Here is a 21,270-nt window from a genome sequence, read left to right as displayed (position 1 = left end):
TTTCAGCATGGAATAAGCCTATTACTTGTTCCTTTGCAACCTACGCATGCTGAGGTAGCTACCCACCTGAACTAGTGAGAAATTCAGTTCATCTTCTACCCTGATTGTTGGAAGTGGTGTTGACCAGCAGGTGGCACTTTTCTCTTAAACAAAATGTACAAACTGATGCCCCAGTATGGAGACCAGGAGCATATGCTGTCGGAGGTACTGTCCTTCTGAAGAGGGCTTAAACCCTGACAATCAAAAGAACTCATGGCACTATTCATGGTGCTATTATGGGCTTCAACAATCTTTCTTCCCTGAAATTTCCCCTTAATCCAGTTGCTGAAAAACTTTCTCATCCATCCCCCTGATCTGGGGATGCAGGAGCAGGATGTGTCCCAGATGGGTGCTATACTTCAGGAGGGATGAAGTGCACCTCCCCCCCAGACATAAAGTGCTTTGGAATGAAAAACGCTATAAAAATACAATATTAGCCGCAGTCATTAAGTTATTAAGTAACATGAAAAAGTGAGCACCTCAGAAGTATTATTTTTCCTATCACCAAAGGGGCAGCATTGCCAGCAAGTTTCGAGAAATGTATACATTAAGTATACAATGTATACTGTACATGTATACTTACTTATGGTTTGTAGTGACCTGCCCGTAACCCCTCTTCACAATCATCAGCCTCGACCCAGACACTCACCCCTGCTTACAGTGTGTAGTCTGCTGATGTATGATAGCACTGTACAGTCTACTGTACACGTCTCACTTCCCAGGTCAGAATCGTCTTTCTTTTTCTTTGTTTCATTCACTTTTGAAATATCCCCTTCTTTTTAATGAGAGACACTTCAGAAGCTGCTTGAGCCTGCCAGAAAAATTGGGATGGAGATGACGTTTCAATGCTATAAAAACAGATTCTAACCCAGATGGCAGTTATGATATACGTTACACAGGACACGTAAGGCAGAGCAGCTGAGCGTTCTATAGTTGCAATCAGTCTGGGCTTGGCTTCACGTCTGTTTAGCTGTGGTGTCACTGTGTCTACCATCATGCTAAAACTCTTTCACAAAAGATGCTGAAATAGCAGTTACTTGTATGAGCACCATAGTGTTAATGGTTCTGTGGCAAAAGAAAAAATCATGTTTTGGGTGGATTTTCATTACTTTTCTGGTCAAACCAGAAGTGTAGTAGAGACATGGCAATTTCATATACTTTAATAATGTGCCAAAATGAATTACTATAGAAGTTTGTTATACACTGTATAACCTAAAGATTTACCTTGACAATGATCAGCTAATAGAGCAGCATGGTGGCATGGTGTTTAGCATTGCTACCTGATAGCACTGGGGCCAGGGTTTGATTCCTGGGGTGCTGTCTGTGGGGAGTTCATGTGGTCTCCTTGTGTTTGCGAGGGTTTCCTCCAACAGTCCAGAAGCTTACTGGCAGGTTAATTGGCTTCTGGGAAAAATGGCCCTTGTATGAGTGGATGGGTGTCCAGTTCAGGGGTACCCTGCCTCGTGCCCATTGCTCGCTGTGATGGGCTTCGGCTCCCATGCCACCCTGTACTGGGTGAAGTGATTAAAAAATGGATGGATGATCAGTTAATCTAAACACTACCCTGGATTGGTGATGCTATAATCTAGATGAATAACAGAATTTATATTGTCTTATTGCATTATAATATGCATTATTATATTATATTGTTAAAAAATACTATACATTTAGGTTCTAGCACCTGCAGCATTTCTTTGACTGACCCCATTGTGCCCACTTTGTCTTTGGCAAACCATTGAATGGCATATTTTGTCCACACAAAGGATCTTATGTTCAATTAAACTTGTTCAATCTAACATTGCAAAGCAGCATATTTCCTCATCAGAACACTATGATCTCTATGGACCATTCAGTTCTGAAACAGTTGTTATTGTTGAATATAGCTCCTTCCAGGCATCCTTTTGTTCTTACATTCTTTGATTCAGAGGAGAGCACAGAGCATACATTTACAGTATATGGCGCCCCTGGAGCAGCTGGGGTTAAGGGCCTTGCTCAGGGGCCCAATGGAGTCAAATTCCTCTGCTGGCTGCAGGATTTGAACCAACAACCTTCCAGTCACAGGCACAGATCTTTAGCCACAGAGCCACCACTCCACCCTCTAAACAGGATTAGCTCCCCCTACAAAATCAGGAAGGCCTAGTTTCATTTCCGTCATGCCAGGGGATTTGGAAAGTGCTGGAGTGGCAGTGGAAGACCGAAGAGGCAATCAATTTTGCCCCTAGGAACATGTGGCGGGGTGACCTTTTGTCTTGTTCCTGCTTTCATTAAGAGCCAGAGAGGGGGGGTCTGAGAGAGAGAGGAGCACCTGCCGGGATGCAAATGGATACCACTGAGTCAAGATTTCCCGGCCCCATGCTGCATCCGGGTCCCTGTCCATTGCTATCGACCTCTGACGAGCCCCAGGTCCCAATCCTAGAGGGAGATGCTCATATCAACCCCCTTCTTTTCACTACGCCCACTGTCATCAGACACTGGGAGTCCGTGGAGAGGAAAGGGTGTCTCATGTGGTGTAGCAGTATCAGTCCCATTAGTTCCATTATTAATCTTCCCAATCAAGCTGAAAGGAGAAGTAAGAGATAAAGCAGCTCTTTGGGAGACAGAGAGCCTAGGGCTGAGTTGCTGTTTAAACCTTTTGACCTCAGAGCTACTTTCACCACCACAGCCGGCTCAATCCAGTGTTCGGATGTTACCTCTGGTATGACAGAAGTTCAGAAAGGGATTTCAAGGTCATGGACTTAAAGAGCTAGAGGAATTGTGCCTCTGTGATCCTCTAACAAGCTACTGCTAATACTTTTTATTAGGAAACAAAACTCAAAGTCAGGATTTTCAATATGTAATATAAATTGTGTCTTTTCCTCTTCCCCAGGGCAGGTGTCTTCTGATGACACAAGAATTGCATTTAAGGACCTTGCTAATTCATGGTGCTGTCAAAATAATATACGAACTGGGATTATTGTATAAGAAATGTTTTTTTTGCTTGCATCCTGACATTAATACTTTATTTTAGAGAATTCCTAGACTAGACAAATTAGAAAAGTAAAAACTATTTTATTTGTTTTACCAGTCATGTAATTTCTTAAATGCTATGCAATTGAATAGAATCCATACAGGATAGGAGTTGGGATAAATGTTATGCCTGGTGGGTTCAGAAAGACATCTTGAGCAGTAGAGGAAATGCTTAACAAGGTGATTTAACCATCTTCTGTCAAACACAGCTGTCAGATTCAGTTCAGGATCGCATGGTCTTCTAGGGTTCTCTGAAGCACTCAGTTACTGTTTCAATAACATATATATATATAACATAGATAACTGCATATAAGCAGTATATAGGAAAGATGGGGACAGGGTGCAGTAACAGTCTCAGGGAAGATAGGCACGCTAAGTAAAAATGGTGCTTCTTATATTTTTAAAGTGAAAGAAAAATAATGTTCAAAACAAATAAAACCTAAGCTCATCTTTAACCTTCAAATTACACTTCTTCCTGAGTTAATTATTGCTGCCTGCAATACTTAACCAGGTTGCTATATTGGCTATCACAACTATTCACCCGCCTTGGACTTTTTCACATTTTACTGTTTTACAATATAGACTTACAATGTATTTAGGTGGGATTTCTTGACAGTAATTGACACAGAACACTGTATAATGTCAACGTGAAGACAAAATTCTATGGAAAGTGCTATATTAATTATAAATATAAAACAGAAAAAAAGTGATTGCATAAATATTAATCCCCTTTACTATGTCATAGGCTCTGGTCCATCTCTGTGCAATTAGGGTATTTCACATGAGTTCAGGATAAATATAGCTATCTCTGGGAGGGCTCACAGTTGATCCCAACAAAAACTACATCATGAAGACAAGGGAACTTTCAAAGTAAATCTGGGATAGGAGTATTGAAAAGTACCTATTGGGCGAAGGATATAAGGACATTCTCAAGGCATTGCATATCCCCCAAGAAAATAAGGCACATCTGTGAACTGTGAAACACTGGGTGTCCTCAAAAACTGAGTTTCCAGGCATGAAGTGCACTAGTAAGGGAGGCCACCAAGAGGCCTGTGAGAACTGTAAAGGAATAACAGACTTTCATGGCTGAAATGGGAGAAACATATGACAAGTGCCTGGGAGCTTCACAAATCTGGGCTTCATAGGAGAGAAAACTAACATCAAATCTCGACTACACTTTTTCAGAAGGCATGTGGGAGACTCTGAGCTGAAATGGAAGAAGGTTCTATGGTCTGACGAGACCAAATGGGACCTTTTTGGATTAAATGGTAAGCGCTATGTTTGGCGTAAGCATAACAGTGAACATTGTCCTGAGATCACCATCCCTACTGTGAAGCCTGGTGGTGGCAGTATCATGCTATGGTGAAGCTTCGCTGCCTCAGGGCCTGGAAGACTTGTGAAGATTGAAGGGAAAATAGATGGAGCAAAGTACAGAGAAATCCTGGGGGAAAATCTGTAGCAATTTGGCCGCTACCTGCTCCCATCCATGTTTAATGACCTCTTCCAAGCTTCGGTTCTCCCTCTTGTTAAAAGGTTGTTTTATTGACCACATGGTCTAAGGTCTGCCATAGACTGGGCAAAAGGAGTAAAATTAACACCTTTCCAGGACTTCCACATATTTTACACATGCCAGACTGAATCAATTAACTGGTTCATTTGGCACCTTTGGTTGTGCTGGAATTGGTATGTGGTGGGCTGAGAAGTCTAAAGTGCTCACCATCTCCTTCCTCTCTGCTGTCCTCACAGTGTCTCCAGAGGCGCTAGGGTTCCTGTCGGCTGTTGGGGTTTTCATCGTCCTGATGATTCTCCTTTTTTTATACCTCAACAACAAACTGTGCTTTGAGAGTGTGGGGGAACTGTCATGCCTAGACGAGTACAGGAAGAACAAGGATTTACAAGGTAAGATAAATTCTGTTCGGTTTAAGGAACACTGGGAGACATTGTGATTTTTTCTGGTTCGCCCCACCAAAACACCTGTGTAAAACAAACTGTTATAAGAACCTCCATGTTTGTAGCCATAGCTGAAGATTTGAGTTCAAAGTCAGTTCTCTGCTGAAAGAAGTGGATTTCATGGAGAATACTTTAGCCATAGGCCAACTATGCCAGATAAGTTTCATTTAGAATTATAAGGCAGGAAGCTTTGATACAAAAGCATATACTGTAGGTAAAAGTGATCATAGGCAATTGTCCTTGGACAGTGGCAACTATAGATGAAAGTTAAGTTTAGTCTTTTGGTTACAGGATCAAAGAATCAAAAACTGCTTTGTTCTTACTCTTGCTTTCATGCCAGACAGCACCTCAAAGACACTAAATTCACTACTATTTTTTGCGGTTTCTGCAAATTCCATAGAAAAGAAGCTTTAAGGTCCATTTAAGGTTAAAGGAGATAAATCTCTTCCTTCAAATGTTAAAAAAGTCTTTCTAAAACATAATGGAGGCCTACTGGAAGTGGATGGTGTTAGATGTGACACAGAAGCTTATTTAACAATGCTGTTGGAAATGTGTGGGTTCCAGAATACTTCAGAAACTTGATGGTATATCAAATATCTTTTGAATTATAATGTGTCCTACTCTTCTAAAACCGTGCTTTGGGGGTATAATTCTCAAGCTAAACTTCTTGATTCTTGCAAATCTGTTCTGGCCTGTGTAAGTCTATATCAACAAAACTTTTCTTTGCAGATTATTAACTTTAATCTAGACTCGATTGGGAGAGTTACACATAAACTGTTATTATATGCTCTACGCCACATTTGGAAAAGAGTGTAAATATTCAAACAGTGTGTAATTTAAGCCAAATTCCACCATTAAATTGTGTGTTGATAATATGAAATACAATAACAGAATATATTTCATTCTGTACATAAATTTGATTTTATTTGTGTGAAATCTTTGTTTTTGATCTTCATGTACAGTAGGACACGATCTTTTATATTAGAGAACTGATTACTTTTGAGATTTTCACAATACAGAACACAATACAGCTACCAAATGCAGCTAGGAGAATGAAGAAATCAGTAGGGAAATCTCACAGGCTGAAAGCTAATTTAATTATTTATATCTAGATTTCAATACTAATTTGCTCTCTTGGACTCACAAAATAAGAATATACCTCTGTTGTCTATTGCTTATAATCTGATTACCTATTACAAGACATCCTCTGAGTGCTATAAAAGGATGATGGATGTGTTTGCTCATTTGGAGTAATTTCCTCTCTCTTTCAGTGAGGTAGGCTTGCTATTATCTCCAAATTGATACATAAAAAACAAAGATAATTGAGCAGATCCTTTGGATTTCTGACCATCTTTACTTAAGTGGAGTTTCTTCCTAAGGCAATGCAATTTAAAATGGGTAGATTGATTTTGCACTAGGTAGATATGGGTTTCCATGCATGAAATTCCCTTGGCCAAGAGATTTTTGGAAGTTTGAAGAACAATTGTTGCAAATTATTGTGCCATGGGCAAAATTAATGTAAGTTAATGAAAATGCTTTTTATTTTTTCATTCTGAAATTATATCTATTCCAGCTCCAGGTCTTATCTGTAAATGGTTCTCTAGCTAAGGAGATCTGTGGTCACATTTACAAATACATGGCATTGCACTTCAGATGTGGACTCTTTTTAACGTGGTTATTTGTTTTGCTGTGGTATTGCTGTGACTTGTTGCTTGTCTAGAACAATGTTGGGAGGGGCACATTTCTATCACTGGGCCACTGAAGCAGGAGAAATGTGCATTAACATCTCCAGTGTGATAAGGTGCTACCGCAGGTGAGACTTGTTGTACATGATCCAGGAATGAAACACTTGCTAGGCAAAGGGCAACCGAGTGAAGCTTCCCAGCCGGCAGCAACATCTAGCCCATCCACGTACCAGAGTTACGTATCCAGTGCTACATATTCCCGAGATTGGGTGAGATGGAGAATGCACCCGGAGGGAGAGTGGAAGGCCAACAGCCAGCAGACTTCCTAAGCAACTACTGTACTGTACACACATCCAGCCAGAGAACTGCTGAAGTTCGGACTACAGCCTGGGGCTTACCAGGCTTTTAATAGAGACCTTACCAGGCCTTTAATAGAGACCTTAATAAAGTTAGTGATACTTCGACAAACTACACTGTTTTCCTTGCTATAGTCAAGGCTGGTTGGGTAAGTGTATTTAGTAATGCAGGTCCACACAGATAGCTTCCCAGGGATTGATCTCAGGGCCCCAGCTCTATGAGGAAGCAATGCTGTACCACCCATTTACATAGGGATATGATTTTCATACAGTACACTGTATAATCTCACATCATAATGAAAATTAAAGTCTGGAGTTTCAACTCCCTAATTTCTAGCATAATGTTAAGGGTGCATATAATGACTGCACTAAAGAGGGAGATCTCTATACTATTTGCTTTGCAACAGATATCAATCTGGGTTGCATGGCAGTGAGTTTTATTATCTTCCAGATTGCAGCTTCCCTCATGGTTTGCTGAGCAGCAGAACAAGGTTAATTAGCATACTTTATTAGTCCTTGTTATTACATGTCATATTGGAGCAGAATGGATTATTTTTAGAATTTTCATTTCTAGTTTTAAAATTAGTTGGGCCTCTACAAGTAGTGACATATACTGTATATATAATACAGGTTTCCTTTATTAACTGTTTTTCCTTGTATTGATTTTGACAAGAAGTGGCGATAAGCCCCATTATAGTAGTGACTTCACTCTCTTGCTACCCATACCCTTGGAACCCAGTCTTTCCGCATAGCTGCTTTCCTCACGTTGGTGCCATAACTCTGATTTCACGAGATAATGTCTGTCAGCCACTGAGGTTCCTGTTAGGGGAGAAAGGGGAGTTGAGAGTGTAAAAGTGTTCACTGTTTAAAAGGATCACAACGTACTGCGGTGTTCATAAAGTGTTTAACTGAAGAACGTCCATAGAGCCACAGGGGACACCTCACCTCAGCCTTAATGGTGACTAGAGCAGCTGTTTGAGAAGAACTTCCTGCTGTAATCACAGGGAGAGAGAGTGTTCTCTTCCTTTTCCTAATATTTCTCAGCTGATATGTGAAAACAAAAGGGAGGAACAGCACAGCACTTTCTACTTCCAGCATCCAACAGGCAAACAAAGTGCAATAAGCCTTTAAAAGCAGGGGTTTGAATCTCAATTCCTGGACATCACAGTGTCATCAGTTTTGTGTTTCACTTACAGTACATTCTCAGATGTATAGCTGGTCTAATTAATTAAGCTATTGATTTATACATTTTCTAACCAATTCAGGGCACGAGGGAGCAGGAGCCTATCACTTCAAAGAATGGGCACAAGATAGGGTACAGCCTGGATGGGACACTAGTCCTTCTGATTACTTAATTACTGTAGCTGCAAAACCAACTTATGAAGTTATTTATACAGTAGGTACCTATAATGGCATGGGTAATCCACTGTAAAAGACCTTAACAAAAATCCTATTTATGTCTAATTTAAAAAATTAGTTAAACTGCTTCATTGACTACTCAGTTTTGAAAAAAAATCTGAATTTACAAGGCTCTCTGAGAAACGATAATAATGTATATCTCAGTACTCAGGACATTTCTCCTAAAGAAGTTGCCATATTGAACCACATACTGTAGATATACAGTACAGTACATTCAGTATACAGTACATATACTGTAGGTTACTGTATGTATTATTTTCTTAAAATTCAAACACTCCCATAATACCATACTATAGTTGTTAAATGCATGGATCACTGTTGTTGTGTTTTTTGTTGGAACCCAGGCTGTGCAAATGGGCCCTTTCCTATTACTAGATCCTGGTTTAAGTCCAAAGCCTTTTAATGCTGCTTCTACACATCAACATGTTTCATCTCAATGGGACCAGGGGGAGGTGGAGAGTCTGGGAGCGAGGCAGAGCAGTCAGAACCTCAGCACCCAGGGGATCTGACATTTCGTCACTTCATTCTTGCTGGAAACTGTGTTCAATTGAAATCCCGTCTCCAGGGGAATCCTCTGTCACGGACCAAGGCTTGCTCGCTGTGAAAAAGCTGTGTTTCGGAGACAACCTGTGAATTTCTCAGTTCTCAAGGATCCCCAACACTTATCTGGGCAAAGCAACAATATGTTTTTTTTTTAAAATCTTACACAAAGATATTAAAAAAAACACTTTCAGGTGTTTTCTAAATACTAAATGGGCTGTTAGAAAAAATAACCCAGTTACGTATAAACTAATAGTTATATATATGATGAAGAATCTTTTTTATTTGTAGCATTTACATTTAATAGGCACAATGTCAAGAAAAAAATAGAACATGCTATTTTCTTGTTGATTTTTCTGTTACACTGTAGTGTTCTGCAGTGGCAGGAATTGCGATGATTAATGAAAAAAATCTGTATTTAATCTTTGATGCCACAAGTAATTTGTAATTTAATTTTACCCACTGATGGCAGGTTCATTGAGTCTCGTATTTAGAACCAGTGTAATTTAATAAGTCCTCCTTCCAAATCCCACAGTGCCCGCTGTCCAGTTTCTGCCTGATGTTCCTCTTCCAGATGTTGCTGTACTGAACTGTTAAGGTTCCAATATGTACTGTTTTCTTAAAAGTATTTTTTAAAGTTCAGACACCCAATCCGTTTTCTAACCGCTTTAGCCAATACAGGGTTGTGAGAGAGTCGGAGCCCATCTCAGCAAGCAACGGGCACAAGGCTGAATATACCCTGGACCGGATCCATTACAGAAATTCAGACACTCCTGCGGTATTATTATTGTGAAATACATGAATCACTATTAATATGGATATTTTTAAAGATACTTTATTCCCCAAATTTAAACATTGTCATCCTGTAAACAGTGACCCTGTATTGGATAAAGCAGTTAGAAAATGGATGGATTGTTAGAGCTTGTCAGCTGACTCTCAGACTTAACATAAGCTGACAAAAATACTTGTGGGATATTTCTTTCCTTGTGATGGATAGATCTTTAATCTACATCCAGAAAGAAAAAAATAGTAAATATTAATAAGCTCAGAAGATCAAGCAGCAAGCATGCTCACCTTGTCCATTAGAAAGTTTCAAAATATGGGAAAGGCTATTCAATCTATCAAGGTTCATCGACAAGCCAGAAACAGCCAAGTTAGTAAATTGATAAGGAGACTTGTTGATAAAATGCTGTAAACCTGCATTTTTAAATGCAAGGGGATAAAAAAACAGAGAGCCCATCAAAAAGAGGAAAGTCTTGTGGCCATACTCAGTACTTTATACCCATGTATTTTCTGTAACTGGTTGCAAAAAACAGCTAAGTCTGTACCTGGATATTTTGTAAATAAAGCCAAATCACTATTTAGTATTATTACTAAATTAGCTTACCCAGCCAGCCTTGACTCCTAGCAGGGAAAACAGTGTCATTTGCAAATATTGGCACAAATCGCACACAAGCACGCAGGCATCACCACATAGCCACGCCCAATCTGCACCGTACATACTCGTGCACTAATTGATACCACGCTCCTTCCTATTTAAGCCCTCTCTCCTCAATCTGTCCTCGCTCACCACTGAGACTTTTTCTCAGCTAGAGCTACTCAACCCTTCAATCCTGATTTCTAGTTCTCTCTCAACCTTTTTGATAACGATCTTTTCTTTACATCCAAGACTCCTCTCCTGTTAACCGATGTGGATACCTTTGCTTCGTTTGGGATTTTCGTCCAACCGCCTGTCCAGCCACGCACAGGGTCCAGCTATTAACCTAAGTTTGGGCATTACGTTGCTGTATTAAGATCAAGAGCTGTCTTTTGATCTTAATACAGCAACTTAATATATCACTAACTTTATTAAGGTCTCTATTAAAAGAGTCCCAGACCTCTGGTGCTGTCTGTGTGGGGTTTGTACTGTATCTTGTCCAGTTGTCTTTGTGGGTTTCCTCTGGGGGCTCTGGTTTCCTCCCACAGTCCAAAGCCCTACTGATAAATTACTTGGGGTTAATAAAAGTGAGAACCATCTCGGAGTCAGAAGCAGTGTTTCTTTACCATTTTCTTTTCTTCTAATGGGTTTGTTTACTATTTTAATGATTTGGTTGACTGCAGTTTGATAGCGTAGTCATCATATGTGTAATATAACAATATTTTGGACAAATAAGAAATAGAAGCTTAATGGTGCTACTGTTTATATGTATATAAATATAAAAATGAGAAAAGGCCATTTCATTGGGACTGTTACAGAAGTGTTAAAAAAAGCAATTTATTTTCTACAAGTGAATCAGAGCATTAAATTAGATTTGTTTTTATTTAATCTGAAGTAACAGTAATGTGCTTTTTTTAGAAGCAGATTGCAGTCAAATCATTTGAGAAAACTGGCATTACTTTGAGCGTATCGCTATGCTGTTAGAATCAGAGGACAGCCCCAAAGATGAATCAGACCCGAGACAGTAGTAAGAAGAATCTTCTTCCTTTATTCCCAATGTGCACAAATTGTGCTCCACAAACCACAGGAGTCTCAAAGAATAGGAGCAAACATCTGACATTAATTCCACTTTCAGGTGGGGTTGGCTGCTTAACTATTGCCCACCTCTACTGTAACTTTCTGTCCCTAATTGGTTAATAAATTGTGTAGCCCAATCAGCAATTGTTTATCACTTCCATCCCACCTACCCTCCCCTCCCCGATTACATCAGACAACATCCTCTAATACAGCTCCTCTAGTCTTCCTCATTTTCATCACAGAAACTTACAGCCAAATAAGCAAGTAACTATGGAGAAGAGGGGAGCTCTAGCTAGGTAAAACCCAATACCTAGCAAGGAGTGGTGTGTCAGGTTGGTTTAAGTAGGCAGGTGGAAGAAGTTGTGTCTGATTAGTTAATTGGAAACTGCACTGGAATGTAAAGGAGTTGATTAAGGGCTTAAGTTCTCCAGGGGCGTAACGTAACATTAATGAGGTCAGTTTCTACCAGCCCTTATCTAAATGTTTTGATGCAGCCTTTAATCAAGGTCAGCTTAACATCTTCTAGGCCTTCTCACAGGAATGGGTATCTGATGCAGTGAGAATATATTAGTTATCATGTAACTTTCATATCATTTAAAGTTTATGGAGAAGCAATACAAAATAAGCATAGGCATATAAAGGTGATATAATGATAGCAAAATGTATCAGTAATCTATTAAAAATCAATATTAGTATTAATCAAAATTTCAGTGTATCAAGGTTCCAATTAATATAAAAAATTTGATTACATCTGGTCTGATTAGAAAACATACTACTACAAATTTCAGACTCTTCAGTGTCACCTTACTAAGTTATGTGATGCTAGTGTGCCCGTGTGAGAGGATTGGTGTTTCATTGAAGATGAGGAAAATCAGCACTTTGATCCCATTGAAAGATCCTGAACATTTAAAATTGATTGCATATTTGGATTTCCTGTGCTATTAGTCTTTTCAAGCCCCTTGCACAATTATGCTACTACTTATCTGCTTCTACAGTATATGTATGTCATAAAACAGATGATTCATTTTTTATGGTAACACGATAATAATAAATATTTTTGTTAATATTTATTAAGAACAAAAGTATAAAATGTGTTATTAGATTGTTTATTGTTTATAGTGAAACTTTAAATTAAAGTGACGCCTAAGTGTTAATATTGACAAAAGCTGCATTGCGATCACTCCACAGAGCCCAGGAGAGATCAGCATATCCACGGTCTGCTGGAAACAGCTGTTCACTGTGGGGCTTTTTTGCCATTCATTCTTCGTTTATATTAATGCTTTTTTACACTTGATGTGTGTTTCTTAGCATGACATCTGTCACAAGCTGGTGCCAGATGATAGTTTAGCAGTGCTGGCCTGGAAGGAGTGTTCCTGCCATTCTTTGCCTCCTTGGCTTCCTGCTGTTGGCTAATGTTTAAAAACTGTGCGTCTGGTCCTGAAGGTACCCTTGCAGAATTAGCTGCAGCATCTGCAATGTGATGAAGGGCTTTAAACAAAACAAATAAAAATGAGTCAAGAAGCATCTGTTTATTAAAGTCATGTAACATTCTCCTACTTCTTCATATGCTGTTGGTTTGGTTTAGTTTGCTTCGATCAATGTCTCCAGGTTTGGGTTCCAGTTTATTGATCAGTTTGTTTGGGGGGCAGTCGGTGGATATCAATAAGGCAACCAGTGAAGCATACAGTGTGTGATTGGTGGTTTGTGGCACTGGCCCACAGTCGCAATCAAGAATACTTTTCTTTTTCCGGTTAGAACATGTCTTTTACTCTCAGTTTGAGTTGATTCCTGACCCTGGCAAACCTTGACCTTTACCAGAATACCTGCTCAGGCTGCAGTGCTGATACAAGGCCCATCAGCATTCAGAAGGCTGACTTTTCATCTGCTCCCTCTTTTCATGTGCGGTTCTTCCTGAAGGACTTTGAAAAGACAGTGAAAATGTAAATTATTAATGTTTCACTTTTATTTACTTCCAAATGGATGATATGCAGATTCATCTTTTGCATGTAACGTAAAAATCCAGGGAGTCCTGATCAGGTTGTATCCTGCCTTGTGCCTATTGCTTGCCAGGTTAGGCTCTGGCTCCCCAGCAACCCTATTTTGGATAAAGTGGTAGGAAAATGGATGGATAGATGGATGTAATTTAAATAAACAGAGAGAACTGAGTCCTACGTCTTAAAATTCTATGTAAAGTGTTAAGAATTAGTGATGCAACATTCCTTCTGGAATAATGCCCTTGATATTTTCCATAACGGCTGACTTGCTCCCTTTTTTAATCTTCTACCCACCGTAAGGCAGAGAATAATTTAACTGTAATCATACTAGGTCACCACGGAAGTTTCACTTTCTTTGGCGAAACATTAATTCATTATCCGAGATATCGTTCCTTCCCAACAAAATTAGAGTGCAATCTATCTCTTTCAGGATTCAGTTCCATTATTAAATGTTTGTCCAATGTTTTATATTATTTTCCCTGTTAAAAGTATTACAGGTTTTTGGTCTCAAATCTTTAACATTTAAATTACAGACTCCGGTTCAGTAAATAAATACTGTGGAGGAAAAAAATCTATTTTTTGGCCTTTTGTTCTAAAAAAAGCTATTTCAGGATGTGATAAATGGATGGATGCCTTAATAGCCAAAGGTCATTTAATGAATGAGAAACCTTTATTTTTATCCGGAAAAGATCTGTACTTTTCTCATGGCAGAAAGGCTTGTCTCTTCCATGGTTCTCAGAGAGAAAAATGACATTATCACATTATTAGATTGGAATCTGGGTAAGAATCAATTTTCTGCAACCTTTGCTCATTGACGATCCAAGGCTGCCTTCCTGCCTTGTTAACTGTACATTTTCTCTCCTGTTTGTGTGCCAGCAGCACAGAGCTAGGAAGGGGAGAACAATTCCCAGGCTCTGGCACTACGCCCGAAGAAGGCTTAGCAGTTAAACAGTAATCCAAAATCAAACACTCAGACTACTGTAAAGAGTAAAAAAAGGGCACATCTAAAGCATAGAAACAGCACTTGGGAAGGGAATGCAAAGCAACCATCGTCAAGCGACATCATGGCATTTTTCAAGAGCTTCCAGCAAAGCCTGGCTCTGCCGTCGGTCTCCTCCATTGTGGACTCTTTTACCAACGCGGTGGATGACCTTGCCAGCGCCGTAGGGGACGTCACCTACACTGTCAGCGACTCGGTGGCAGAGCAGGTCACCACCATCATCCACAACCTGCAGGCCGAGGAGGAGGAGGAAGAGGACAAGAAGAAGGGCGGGAGGGCAGGACCAGCCGAAGCCAGCAAGACGCAAGAGGAGGAGAAAGCGACAGCGAGGAAGGGAGGTGAGGACCGGGGGCCGAATGCCGTGGGCAGGCAGAAGCTCAAGCGTCAGGGCTCTTTGGATCGGTCCCGCGATCCGGAGATCTATACCACAGACTACAGCACAGGGTCCACCCGCTCCACAGAGACCTGCACCGAATCCACTGGCAGTGACCTCTCCCAGGCCACCGATGGCAGCCGAGGGGAGGGACGCAGAAACACTCAGAGAGGAGGAGGAAGCAGGCCTGACGATGGCAGAAGCCACCGGCCTCTGGACAGGAGGGATCCCTCTCACAAAGGTTGTATTGTGAATGCCACCGAGCCACAGACGGAGTGTAGGCCCAGGAAATCCAAAAACATTTCTGACCAAAACATTCCCGCCCCTCTGGAGGCAAGGACAACTTGTGGGAACAATGTCCAGAGGGAACCCGACAGCAAAAGAACCAGTTCCCCACCTTCCGATGGCCCTGGCCAAAAGGACAAAGAAGGAAAGAAAAGTGGGACTTCCAACGGTGGCCAGAAGATCAAAGGAAAACTGAGGTCTAGTGTTTCAGTATTTTCTAAGGAAAAGTCAACCAATAGCACAACAACAGCCACTGCTGGAAAGATAAGTGGCCGTGATGAGCAGAAAGCCTCAAAGAGTCTGATCTCTGATAACAAGCAAGCAGAGAAGCAAGAGACCACTGCAGACCCCAAACCAGGGAAGAATGGTAAAGTCACTGCCTGCGACAAAGGGGACCCCAAAGACAAGACTCGGAGCAGGAAAGGCTCTTCCAAAGGAGAACAAAAGAAGCTAAGTGATGGGGCCAAAAAAGAGAAGAGCAAAAAGAAACTGGGTAAAGGTGAGGTGATCTTGCTGAGACCTAACTTCTTTCTCCTCTTTGCTGTGTGCTGCTAATCTACTCTTGCCTGCTGAAAGTTTCATGCAAGCCGGAGCTCAGTCCACTTGCTGCATAAATCCTTTTGGAGCACTCTGCCTGCAGACTTTCTACCTTCTTGTCCACCTTATGTCTTCCTTTATAATGCCCTCTTCTTCTTCAATGACAAGTTTGGGGATTCTCTGCAACATTCAGGTGGAGAAGGTGTACATACAATGTATGGTTACAGTCAGAGAGTCGTGCACAGTTTTTAGTCTTGAGCAGTGAAGATTACGAGGGGACATGAACCAAGCATTCAAGATCCTCAAAGACAGAGATAAAGACAACCCCACGGACTTCTTCATAAACCACAGTGAAACACAAACCAGCGGACACAAGTGTAAACTACTTGGAAGTGCACTTAAAACTGAAAAGAGGAGGCACTTCTTAACACAAAGGGTTGTGGGAGTCTGTAACAAGTTATCAAGTCATGTTGAAGCTGACACCCTGGCTTCTTTAAAGAAGCAGCTAGGTGAGATCCTTGGATAAAATAACTACTAACTACCGAACAGGCTAGATAAGCCGAATGACAGAATTAACTGCAGAATATAAATACTAACATTCCTGATTGAAACTAAAATAAACAGCAGGGTTTTTCCTCAAAGTCAGTGGATGTTGCTAGACACGATTCAAGATTTTAAAATATTTTTTAATTTTATCATCAATAATGAAATCAACAGATTGCTCTATGCTCTAATGTCAAATACAGATCATCAAGCTTCATATTCTTTGCATATTAACTATTTGTCAAGCTCCTATGTAAAAGGAGCTGGGCATAATACAGTACATAGGCAATGGGACCTGAAATGACCCTAAATGACCACAATGACTGTAAAAGTAAAGTAAGGTAAAACTGAAAAGGCTTGGTTTAATGTTCTTCTTACAGACCAATTTATGAAAGCAATGAAGCCAACAAAAATGCTTCAGAGAGTTGAATTTCTAGCACTAGAATTAAATTGCAAAGCCCTGCCCACGCGGCAGATTAAAACATCACCAGGTCAAGTTTTGTAAGAACAATGAAGCTGTGATACAGAGGGCTCGAGAGCACACAGCTCCTAAAGCTTTAACAAAGCCTCATGAATATTCCCTCTGATAATGCCACTCTCTGCATAACTCTATTGCATTTTAATGTACTTGAGATTGAGATTCGAGACATTGAAATTAGGCTTCACATAACAATCTGCTTTTTGTTATTAAAAACTTTAATTTGCTAAAAAAAAATGTACAACTGATTTCTCCTTTTATTTCCCGTTAAACCTACACACATAAGAAAGTGTACAACTGATACGACGATATTTCAATATACTTTACTGAAGCTGGTTTGGTTGCTTGCAGCTAATTGATCCAAGGATCTCATCAATGTGTTTTTGGAACAAAGAGGGGTATCAGCTTCATCAACCTGCCTTGAAAGTGTGTTCTATGCTCCCACAACCCTTTGTGTAAAGAAGTGTCTTCTATCCAGCCTTTTATGACAGAAGCCAGGATATCAGCTTTAACAAAATGACGGGATAGGACTTTCAAGACCCTGACAACTCTTTTTATAAAGAAGTGCTCTCGGTTTAATATCCACTTTTTCTTAGGTTTTTACATGTCCTACAAATCAATGCTTTGACCATTATATGTAGAATATCTTAAACCACAATCTGTTGTGTCAGGCCTCTATGTGAGATGCTTCAAAAACTGTTGTAATAAAGTATGTGAATCGGTAAACTACAAACATCCAAGTGACTGCCTTTATATTTCCTTTATGCTGTTCCTTACCACTCCTCACAGTTACTCTCACACTTCAGGATTACGGCTTCGACCCATCCACCACAACTTTGGTATGAAAAACTGACACCCATTACTAAGTGTAGAACTGGTTAATAATTAATTTGCATATGGAATTAAATTAGAATTCTAGAATGGAGTCAGAGAGCTGAAAACGGTTCATTACTGTAGGATCTCATCAAACCACTTTTTTTTTACAATAATAAGAAGCCCTCTCTGGCTAATTCATTTTCCAATTAATCTGCATAAAGACATAAACCACCTGTCTTTCTATTTAATTTGCTTTGTTATTCTGAGGTACAACATACAAAAGTCACATTGAAATAAAAGGTAATTGCAAACATTCAGCATCCCAAGAGCACTCTATCCCAATTAAAGCCTTCAGCCTCTGAAAGGAGGAAAACTCATTTTAATCAAGTCTGAGCAGTGCTCTTTTCACACAAGCATGGTGCACTTAGAAATATACCCTGAAGATACCACGGAAGAAATAATCTCTCCCTACTCAGTGATACTACTGTACGTCCTGACCTTCAACCGCTGTCTCGGTCATTAGAGTCTGACAGTTTATTCCTCCCATGGGCCTGCCTGCTGTTTGATTCTCAGGGCTGAGTCGATGGAATTTATGGACTTTTTGTTTCTTCTCTCTAGATTTCTGAGGACAGTCCCACTTTATTTCTTGATAATTTGTACACTTTACAGCGTTTACTGTCTATCATATACAGTAGAAATAGTGTTTAAGTGAAACGGTCAGGATACTCACTCTGATCTCTGTGCTGCTAGGGGTTTCCCCTCTAGTGTGCAAGATGTTCTGTAACAGAACTGAAATTAAGCATCTCAGGCTCACTCCCAGCCCCCCTGCCTTCCTCTGGTTGATGTGCAGTCTTCATGCCAGGTCACACAGATGCATAAGAGAGACACCTGCTGGTAGTTATGACCATTAGCTGTGTGTTGTTCCTCCAGTAAATAGTTCAGAAACCCATGATCAGAAAGTCATGATTGCCAAATGTTCATAGCATTCATGGCAAATAGTTAGAAATATTATTTCTAACTATTTCACATTAAAGAAATGCGTTCATTTTGCAAAATGTTTTACTTGAAATTATGTGTCTGTAACAATGTTAAATGGAACTATTAAGAACAAGAAAAGTTACGAACAGAATAGCATTCAGCCAATCTAAGCCCATTTAAGAGTGACAGTGGGAGTTAATTGATATCCGGATCTCATCCAGCTGTGTCTGGAAAGAAAACAGGATATTGGCGGCAGCAGCAAGCCTGGGCAGCACACCCCTACAAATCGTTGTGTAAAGAAATACCTCCTGTTCTTGGTTTTAAATGTATTTCTGTGTCATTTCCTTTAGAATATTGACTATGTGTTTCACATGAAAACACTTGAATTTGTATTACCAGGGTTTCCAAGCATTTTGTAGGGTAATTTAGGTAATTAAGCGGGTGACTAAGCAGCCAGACACAGAGGGGCAGCCACCCCCATGATGTTTTTATTAGGCCTTTCTGCACCTACTGTAAATTTCAAAACTCAGATCATTGGAATAGACATAGAGAGGAGGCAGATGAAGGTCTTTCTGCCTAGGCTGGACAGTCTGTATTTAGCTAATAGGTCTGCCACCTCCTCTGTCTCCTAGTCTCCATTAACACCCTTCTGCACACCGTCCTCCTCAGATAAGGACTATCCGGATGGAGACCTGCGCGGCTCTTCCTCGGAGAGCGAGGACGAAGTGATGGGGAAGTACCAGGAGGCCATGTCCCGCTCCCAGGCTGCCCGCGGAGCAGAGGCCCGGCACCCGAAGGGCTACGTCTGGGAGACCAGGCAGAAGTACAGCCCGCTGTCAGCGGAGTACGATGGCTACAGCAGTGAGGCATCCACAGAGGAGGGTAAGAACCTGGTGTCTCCCCTCTCCTGAGCACCCCTGTCTGTCGTATCGCTCTCTCGAGGGAGAGAACCTGCATTTTCAGTTAAGCTGGGTTTCTTTAAAAACAATACAATGTATGCCATTCTGTTCCACGTGGCCTTGCTATCCTTTCCTGCAATTGCATAATCCAGAAATTACCCTCTGCATCTACGTGGGTGAAACATTAATATGTTCATTTGTAATGATGTATTGATGACGAAGATTTTACAGCAATCCTATACATTTCTTGTGCCATGTCTCAATAGCTAGTACTGCACACTGTTAAGTATTAATATGTCTAGTTACAGTCCTTTTCACAAAGTAATTTTCTATCTTTATTTTAACAGATGACTCACAGGAAGCCTTTACTGAATCATTTGTTTATTCAAACCACACAATAGATACCTTTAGATGGTGTATGAAAATGTTCTAAGATAAGCTGTGCAAGGACAATTGCAATATTTGTTTATTGATTGATTGATCTGCTAATCCAGCCACTTGATGTGAGCTGTCCAGAACATTCAGCATCCTTAGACTTGGAAAGGAACTTTATAAATAAAAGACATTATTATTAGACATACAGTATGTACACTTTTTGACACTTGAGCACTTACCTTAAGTATAATAATATTTTTCATAATGTGTTTGTTTTTTAATGTAGTGCAAGCATGATATCTGTTTAATCTTGATTTTTTAAAATCTTTTAATCTGTTTAATCTTTAAAAGTTATCTGTGTTATGGCACATATGGGCTTTTGCAACATCACATACAGTCCACCTGAAAGTCACACTGCTGGCCCTTATTTTGTTTTATCCAGTGAAAGTAAAATATTTTTTTAGTCAGTCCTGTGGGTCAAAAATACCCTGCATATGGAGTACTGTTTCCAAAACTGTGAGCATTCAGACCTTGGTCTCTGCTATAACCTTGCCATTATTTCTGACTTGAACTCTTGAAGATAGTAAAAGATGATAAATTCATGGTGAATAGATATGTGAAGATAACACTGTACCAGACAGTGGGAGTGACACTGTGTCAGAGACACCCACAGTGGGAGTAACATTGTAAACCAGACATGCACATAATGGTAGTGACAACGTACACACACAGTGGGAGTTTCATTGTATCAGACACACACACAATGGGAGTGACTCTGCTCCAGACACACCCACAATGGGAGTCACACCGGTATCTTGTTGGTTACATTTCAGGCTACACACCAGACTGAGGGCAGTTCTGAAACTTGGATACAGGGTTGACACAGATCCCATTTCCCATAAGAGCTGAAAGCTAATTTACAAATATACCCCTATTAAAAATCATTTAGCCTTTGATTAAGAAATTGGCTAGAACAAAAACCAATAGACAGTGTTTCTCCAGGATCAGGTCTGAAAGCCAGTTTTTCAGGTGGTCTACTGTAGCAGTTTCACTCCAATCCATTGCAAGGCTTTGCTCCAGATAATCCATAATAGTCTTCAATTAAGCAAAAATTCACATAAGCAAACTGTAAAATAAGCAACTGTAGTTTCATATGTTTAAAAAAAGTCAGGTGTAAGCTGCTTTCTGTTTCCTGAATTTTGTTTACCCTATACAATACGATAATGAAGAGGTTAGAGTAGGGAGTTATAAAGGCAAAAATAAGTTTTTTTCACTTAGAAGAGTGAAACATAAAGAAGGAAAAGTTTTTGACAATAGTGCTGCACAGATGAGCCTGCGTTCTTCTAATCCTGTGCAGCCTGCGAGTGACTGGAATCGGATCCCAGCAGGGGCAGGGTGAGCTTGCTTGTCATGTTGGTGCCATGACTCAGATTTCTCAGGCTGATGTCTGAGCATTAGGATTTTGAAGTCGACATGAAACCTGATAGGAAGCCAGTGCAAGGA

The 21,270-nt window shown here is 40.3% G+C and overlaps 1 protein-coding gene across 4 annotated transcripts in view; it reads left to right on the top strand.

Annotated features, from left to right (window-relative positions):
- syt14a (synaptotagmin XIVa) overlaps positions 1-21,270 on the top strand; it is a 112,755-nt gene that overhangs the window by 59,491 nt on the left and 31,994 nt on the right. For all 4 annotated transcript variants that reach the window (XM_088626091.1, XM_088626089.1, XM_088626090.1 and 1 more), the window contains exons 3-4: positions 4,792-4,944; positions 19,163-19,375. In XM_088626091.1, coding sequence (XP_088482217.1) covers positions 4,792-4,944; positions 19,163-19,375 — 366 coding nt within the window. The remainder of the gene's footprint in view (positions 1-4,791; positions 4,945-19,162; positions 19,376-21,270) is intronic.

The sequence above is a fragment of the Lepisosteus platostomus genome, chromosome 3 (assembly GCF_059453375.1).
Source record: "Lepisosteus platostomus isolate fLepPlt1 chromosome 3, fLepPlt1.hap1, whole genome shotgun sequence".
NCBI classification, from domain to species: Eukaryota; Metazoa; Chordata; class Actinopteri; order Semionotiformes; family Lepisosteidae; genus Lepisosteus; species Lepisosteus platostomus.
The sequence above is the reverse complement of the archived record's forward strand: the minus strand, read 5'-3'. Positions and strand labels throughout refer to the sequence as shown.